Source organism: Chrysochloris asiatica, unplaced genomic scaffold (genome assembly GCF_000296735.1).
Source record: "Chrysochloris asiatica unplaced genomic scaffold, ChrAsi1.0 scaffold00262, whole genome shotgun sequence".
In the NCBI taxonomy this organism is placed as follows: Eukaryota; Metazoa; Chordata; class Mammalia; order Afrosoricida; family Chrysochloridae; genus Chrysochloris; species Chrysochloris asiatica.
Window position 1 is genome coordinate 3,332,952 of NW_006408780.1, and position 8,353 is coordinate 3,341,304.

At 44.6% G+C, this 8,353-nt stretch overlaps 1 protein-coding gene across 1 annotated transcript in view; it reads left to right on the forward strand.

Annotated features, from left to right (window-relative positions):
• EVC2 (Ellis van Creveld syndrome 2) overlaps positions 1-8,353 on the forward strand; it is a 158,481-nt gene that overhangs the window by 106,552 nt on the left and 43,576 nt on the right. Inside the window, exon 15 of the mRNA XM_006874141.1 lies at positions 1,435-1,889. Coding sequence (XP_006874203.1) covers positions 1,435-1,889 — 455 coding nt within the window. The remainder of the gene's footprint in view (positions 1-1,434; positions 1,890-8,353) is intronic.

An 8,353-nucleotide genomic window follows, 5' to 3' on the forward strand; every position in this document is an offset into this window, starting at 1 on the left:
CTTCGGTTCCTTCCTCTTTATTTCCAACCTCCGCATTCCAATCACCAGTAATTATCAGTGCCTCTTGATTGCAGGTTTGATTAGTTTCAGGAAGTAACGAATAACCTTATCATTTGATCAATGGAAACTCTGATTTTTATTGCCAAATTTTGGGGTCCACAGAATGTCATGCTTCTAATCTTCATCATTGATTGACATTGACCATCCTTGAGTTATTGGTCCTGAGCACAAAGCAATGGGACCCAGGACCACGTGTCTGACCTGACCCAAGAATGACACCTAGAAGGATGAATGGACAGTGAATCTTATAAGAGATTCTGTTCCTTTTGTGGGTAGTCTTGAAAAATGTTGTATGTGGCCCAGGGTTAGGATGAGCCCCATAAAAGTAAGAAAGTATATTACCCATGCCCAACACGTGGTAGGTGCTCAATTTCTATTTGTCGAGTGAAGGAAGGAAGGCATTGATACTCGCTTGTCACCAGGATCCCTGAACAAAAGGAAAACCATCCCTTGTTCTCTCTGGGAGCCCATGACCCTAAATAGCACCATAGGAGACATTATCCTGCATGTTTTCATGTTTCCCACAGTCGGGCCCCTGATGTTTCTCTAAGGAACATTCTGTCCCTGTGTTTTTGTTGGTGGTGTTGTTAAGTGCCTTTGAGTCGGTCCCGACTCGTAGCAACCTGGCATAGGTTTCTGAGGAGTGGCTGGTGGGTTTGAATCATCAACCTTGTGGTTAGCAGTCCACTGCTTATACTATAGCACCACACCAGGACTCCTCTTTTCCTATCATTGTTGTTAAAGTACCGTTGAGTTGGTTCTGCCTCATAGCGACCCCATATAGGGTTTCTATAGAGTGACCATAAGCAACCGCCGTCTTTATAGTTCAAACTGACTGTGTGGTCCAGGACATTAACCCACAATGCCACACCAAGACTCCTCTTCTCCCATTGTTGTTGTTGTTGTTGTTAGGTGCCATTGAGTCGGTACTAACTTATAGTGACCCTGTGCACAACAGAGTGAAACACTGCCCAGTCCTGGGCCAACCTCACAATCATTGCGAAACCTGAACCCACTGATACTGCCACTTTGCCAATCCATCTCATTGGGGGTCTTCCTCTTTTCCTCCAATCCTCCACTTTACCAAACATGATGTCCCTCTCTAGTGACTGGTGCCTCCTGACAACATGTCCAAAGTATGAGACATGCAGTCTGGCCATCCTGGTCTCCAAGGAGCACTCTGGCTGCACTTCTTCCAACACAGGGATTTTGCTATATTTGGGGTTATTTCCTAGGATACAAGATTATTGGAGAAAACGATATAAACATTCAGTGCCACTAACACCAAATTACCAGTGTTTTTTCAAAAGGTTGACCCCACCAAAGCCCACCTCCATATAACATCCCTTCCTGCCCTCCTCCCGCTCCCCCCAGCACAAGGAGCAGCAGAGAGAACAGCTGTCCATCGGCGAGGCCTTCCGAGCTGCCGAGGACGCAAGCAAGTACCTGGGCCAGTGGCGGAGCGTGATGGCAGACCACAGCGCCGCCCTGGAGGAGCTGCAGGAACGGCTGGATCAAGCTGCCCTGGATGACCTCCGGGCCCTGACCCTCTCTCTGTCCGAGAAAGCCACAGAGGAGCTGCGGCGCCTGCAGAACTCGGCCATGACCCAGGAGCTATTGAAACGCAGCGTGCCCTGGCTCTTCCTGCAGCAGATCTTGGAGGAGCATGGCAAGGAGCTGGCCGCCCGAGCTGAGCAGCTTGAGAGTGAGGAACGGGGCCGTGGCCAGGAGGGCGTCCAGGGCATGCGGCAGAGGCTGAAGGAGGAGGTGTTGGAGGCCTCGCTGGAGGAGCAGGTGGAGCTGAGGCGCTGGGAGCAGTCCATCTACCTGTGAGTACCAGTGGCCATGTCCTCACGGGCCTTCACTCCTTGGTTCGTTCCTTGTGCTCTTGACTTCGATGGTTGCTTTGAGAACCACACGCCCACTTCTGCTTTTCAGGAAGATGGGCAGACATGCCTCTCTTTTTTTCCTGAGTGATAGTTTACATGGGAGAACATCGGTTTCACATTCGTTGTTTCATGGCAATGATTACATTCCCCTCCGTGCATTATTATTCAACAGTATTTGCTTTTATTCCCTCTGTTTTTTTGTTTGTTAAAGTTTTTATTGTGGATTGAGTGGAAGTTTACAAGGCAGATCATTGGTTTTACATTGAACAAATTGTACACCATGTTTCAGTACAATGATTATAATCCCCACCATGTACCATCAGTTAACAATATTTCTTTCTATTCCCTTTAGCTCTTTTTTTTGTTTGTTTTTTTCTTTTAAAACAATCAGGCATATATAATAATTTACATCACCAAAGGGTGCATTCTGAAAGTCTGCCTCCTGGCCGCCAGCACTCAGTCCCTCTCTTTCCATGAGTCTAGAGTCCTCAGCAACTCCCTCTCTCTATGTCCCCATCTCTGCCTCCATTTCTGGTATCGCTGCTTCTCTGGTTAGGGTTCTATGCTCCACTCATGCTTTTCGCTCTTGATGGTCGCTAGGGTTCTCTGATCCTGGGCTGTAAGATTAACTACTCTCCCCTTTATGTTACAAAACTTCTACCTTTATAGTTGTGACAGTTGCAGTGAGTCATAATAACAGTTACTCAGTACTGAATCATAAGAATCATATCCCCATCTCGTTTCACCCGACCCATCTAGACAAGATGAAAACTATTCAGTCAGAATTTTACTTTCTCCTGCACATTCTGAAAACTAAATTCCCCCTTGAAAACTTGTAGGCCAGCCACTTTGTGCCTTTATAGCACCCCATTTTAGGTAGCCAATGTCTCAGTTGCCTGTCCTGTCTACCCTGCACACAGAAGGGATAGGTTGAACAGGCATACCTCCTTTTATTGCACTTCACAGATGTTGCTTTTTTAGTTTTACAAATGGACAGTTTGTGACAGCTCTGCATTGAGCACGTCTGTGGGCACTGTCTTCCCACAAGGATGTGGTCACTTGGTGTCTCGTTGTCCCATGTTGGTCCTTTTCACAACATTTCAAAGTTTTCCACCAGCCTACCATTGCACAGTCTATACATGACCATCTAGTGTAAAGATCGCTTTCATAGGCACTGGGTGACTTGCTTTTGTCCTCTTTATTGCCATGGTCTGGGCCTGAGAGTTCAGATCTGCATCGTGAGCACTCTAGTATGATTGTGCTCTGGAGTCCTGGCGTGGTGCTGTAGGATAAACACTGGACTGAACGGTCCATTGGAACCACTCCTGAGAAACTCTAGACGTGAATTGGAACCGATTTGACAGTACTTAATAACAACAACATGTGTGATTTGTTGGTGTAGAAACTCCACAGTTTTATTTCCATCTTAGTCACAATTCCAAATCTGTTGCTCTTTTTATTAGACATGGGTGTATCCAACACAGGTTTGTGGAGGGAGTGTGTGTGTGTGTCTTGCGGTGAGGAGAAATGAGATCTCTTAGGAACCCGGGACTGAAATAATAAAACATTGTGTAATATTTGGCTTTAAAGAGCAGAAATGTATTTTTTTCACACTTCTGGAGGCTGAGAGTCCAAAGTAGGCTTGCCCTCAACACACTTTGTAAAGAGTCTCTTTTCTTGTCCATTCTCTGGTGGCCATGGACATTCCTTGGCTTTTAGAATCCCTTCACATGGTGTCTGTCTTTCTCTCTTGCATGTGAGTCTGTCTGGTGTCTTTTCTTCCCTTGTGTAACACACCACCTAGAACGGATTAGGACCCACCCTATTCCAGTGTGACCTCATGGTCAGTGGCTTCCTTGAGATCAACGTCACCCCACTGCTGAAATTCATGACATCACTCTTCTCCCAGACCAGACAGAATCCTCAGTGATGCTCACGGTAAATTTGAATCACATGTAATGTATGTGATAAATATAGCTGGATATTGCTTAAAGAGTTCTGGTGTGGCGCTATGGGTTAAGGCACAGGACTGCAACGTCAGTTTGAACCATAAGGTCAGCTGTTCAACCTCACCAACTGCTCCTCTGAAACTCTATACGAGGTCGCTATGGGTTGGAACTGACTCGACAGCACTTCACAACAACAAACATTGCTTAAAGGTCGTATTTCTTAGATTTATGAATGCTATTGTTACTAAGTGCTGTGGAGTTGGTTCCGCTTCACAGTGACCCTGTATAGGGTTGTAAATCTCTGTGGGAGCAGAAAGCTTCATCATTCTCCTATGAGCAGCTGCTGGGCTCGAACCGCTGACCTTTTGTGGTTAACAGTCCAGTACCGAGAAGCTGGGTTCTATGAAGAAAAATATGGCATCAGGATTGGAGGAAGACTCATTAACAACCTGCGATATGCAGATGGTACAACCTTGCTTGGTGAAAGTGAAGAGGACTTAAAATATTTACTGATACTTTGGGTGGTTGATGATGCATAGAGGGGATTGGAACCATGACAATGAGATGATATACGATGGAATGAATGTAAAACTAAAGTTCTCCCATGTAAACTATCATATAATTCACAATAAGACATTTTAAAAAAATATATATTTACTGATAAAGATCAAAGAGCACAGCCTTTGGTATGGATTGTATCTCAATGTGAAGAAAACAAAAATCCTCACCACTGGACCAATAAACAACATTCTTACAGAGTTGAAGTTGTCAAGGACTTCATTCCTGGATCAACCATCAACACTCATGGAAGCAGCAGTCAAGGAATTAAACGACGTATTGCATTAGGCAAATCTGCTGCACAGGAACTTTTTAAAGTGTTGAAGAGCAAAGATGTCAACTTGAGGACTAAGGTGTGCCTGACCCAAGCCATGGTATTTTCAATAACCTCATATGGATGCGAAAGCTGGACAGTGAATAAGGAAGCCCATAGAAGAATTGATGCTTTTGAGTTATGGTGTTAGAGGAGAATATTGAAAGTGCCATGGGCTGCTGAAAGGACCAACAGATCTGTGTTGGAAGAAGTGCAGCCAGAGTGCTCCTTGGAGGCCAAGATGGCTAAACGTCGTCTCTAATACTTCGGACATATTGTCAGGAGGGACCAGTCACTGGAGAAGGATGTCATGTTTGGTAAGATGGAGGGTCAGAGAAAAAGAGGAAGACCCCCAGTGAGATGGATTGGCCAAGTGGCAGCATCAGTGGGCTCAAGCGTGGCAACAGTAGTGAGGTTGACCCAGGTCCGGGCAATGTTTTGCTCTGTTGTGCATAAGGTTGCTATGAGTCGGTACCGACTTCATGGCACCTCACAACAACAACACTTACCCTACAGAACCGCTGCTCTCCCGATACTCACAAAAAAATTGTTTTGTAAACATCTTTCTACATTGAATGATAACATTTTCAGTAGCTGGGTGAAATCCTCGATTTGATCTGTTTATTTAATTACTACTTCATCTTCAAAAAAGTTACTGATATAGTTTCCTAAATACTAATTAATAACCACAGCATTGGAGCTTAAGCACCACAAAGATTTGAGAAATTGAGCAGCTATAAAAACACCATCAGTACCATAAACAGCACCATGTGCTTGTAGCGTGAGCCTATGAAAATGTGTGGCTTCAAGTGCCATGGAAGTTGGGTGGCAATGACAGATCTGAGCAGAGCGTATTAGTCACAGAATTTTAGCCTCGTAGGTGTAGCAATACTGGTAAGTTGAGCTTGGACTCCTGGTGTGGCGCTGTGGGATCTGCACTGAACTGCAATAGTTCAAACCCACCAGCTGCTCCTCAGAAACCTTAGACAGGGCCGCTATGAGTCCGAATCGACTCGATGGTACTTAACAACAACAAGAAGCTGGGCTTATGAGAAATGTTTTCATAAAAATAAAACAGTGAACTTCTGCTGAAACACTGTGTTAACATTTTATTGTGTCATTTGGTGTCAGCCCCTTGACAATGTTACCGGTGTGGTCCGAACTCCTTGCACCCACCTAGTGAACTGGTAACTTCTTAGAAGGAAAACTCTACTACAAACACAGCTGCTGCCGCAGCTCCTGGAGTCAGGAGGTCCACCTGTTGTTTTCATGAAAGACAAATCCCTTTCTCTCCCTGTCTGTCCACTCCTTTGTTTACAAAGAGAGCCCAGAGGCGAGTTGTGCCACCTTGACCCTCCACGTCTGCACTGCAGCCTGGCCTGAACTCTTCCTTGGACATCCTTTTGTGATGCTGGTCCTTCATCCTCCCATGATTGAAATCACCTTCCAAGACTCAGGCTCTTCCTGGCCTGGACCATTTATCACCTCCGCACACACAGCACTCTCCTCTGGGACTGGGCCCTGGTTGCTTTGTGGAGCGCAATACTCTCCAGATTGCAGTTATATGACTTCGGTTCCTCCTTATCTCTTTTCTATGACCTTGGGTCTCGATTATCTTCCCATTTTGATTCGTTAATGTTTCCTTGACAAGGCAAACATAGCCTTCTCCAAGCCCACTGCTATCAGATCTTTAAATCGTACCTCTTATCCGACTCGACGGCACTTAACAACAACAACAAATCCCCACAAAGTTCTTCTCCACAATAATGGTTCAGTTCCACATTATTCCTACCCGAGTCATTTTTTGTTTTTTTTTTTAACAAATAAATAAGTTCCAACCTGATCTTGATGTCACTCTTGGGTGCGTTTGAATTAGACTTGACATTTCATTACCAGATGGCCATTTTCTTCAACCGCATTTAAACCCACTTTGCAACTACACAAGTTGTTGCCGACACGGCTGTTCCATGGCAAGAGAGAAATCTCACTTAGCTGTTCGAAAGCTTTTTCTGAAGGTTAAAGACGGTCAGGAGTCTGCCTTCATTCTTTGCTTATTTAAGATTCTGAAAGGTTGCAGCCTTTATTCCTGAGGCATTAGATAGAAATAGCCTTGGCAAAGTAGTTTGGAAATGCATTTATATAAACTGCCCAATTTCAAGCATGATGGAACTGCTTTGTACGTGTTTGGCTAAAGTAAGAATGAATGAGTGTGAATAGTTTCGGTGTAGGAAACACATCTTGGAGGCTCTTTCCCCAGTTGCCTGCCTTGGTTATAACTCATTCAGGGCTGTTTCTGCATGATTTGGGCACATTCACCAAAGTTGAAGAGTACACGAAGCAGCCGTCAAAGGCTGGTTGGTTTGAAGGTGGGCTAGACCAGTGTGGCCTGGATGCATTTTAGGGTTGCGTTCACTGTGGATTCCCAGCAAACACACAGGGCAAATGTGTGTGCAGTGAGAACCAACTCCACAATACACAACCATCACAATTTAAAAAATAAAAAGGACCGGGTTTACTGGTCAAATTAGGACTAATGAAACCCTTAAGATTATGACTGTCTTACCACATGGAGTCCTGGTATGGCACTGTACGATAAGCTTTGGATCACAAGGTCAGGTTCAACTGCAAGGTCAGTGGTTCAAAATCACTGGCCGCTCCTTGGAAACCCTGTACAGGGTTGCTTTGAGTCAGAACTGACTCAACAGCACTTAACACCACCAACAACAACCACTACATGTCTTAGGCTGGGTTTCCTAACCTAAGAAGCAAAACCAGTGAAACATTTTGTTGTTGTTGTTGTTAGGTGCCATCGAGTCAGTACGAACTCATAGTGACCTTATGCACAGCAGAACGAAACACTGCCCGATCCTGGGCCTACCTTACTATTGTTGCCACACTTGAGCCCATTAATGCTGCCACTTTGCAAATCCATCTCACTGGAGGTCTTCCTCTTTTTCTCTGACCCTCCACCTTATCAAACATGATATCCTTCTCCAGTGACTGGTCACTCCTGACAATATGTCCAAAGTATGAGAGACAAAGTTTGGCCATCTTGGTCTCCAAAGAGCACTCTGACTGCACTTCTTCCAAAATGGATCTATTGGTTCTTTTGGCAGCCCATGGCACTTTCAATATTTTCCTCCAAAAACATAACTCAAAAGCATTAATTCTTCTATGGTCTTCCTTATTCACTGTCCTTCTTTCACATGCATATGAGGTTATTGAAAATATCATGGTTTAGGTCTTCAAGCTGACATCTTTGCTCTTCAACACTTTAAAAGGTCTTGTGCAGCACATTTGCCTAATGCAATTAGTGAAACATATGCATGTCTATATATATCAAAAGAAGTTTATATCAAGGAAATGGCTTTCAACTGTAGACTCCCAGTGAAAGAGAGAGAGAGAGAGAGTCCTTCCTGAATGTCCATTATATTGAGAGTAGGTCACACCTCCAAGACAGTATCCCTTCAATTGATTGGCTGCTCATAGCCACCCATCATAGAGCTAACGATGCCTATATTAGGTTTCATCACCATGGGAATAAGCAATCCCAAGTGCTAAACCTCTGGAAATCCTGGCCTTTT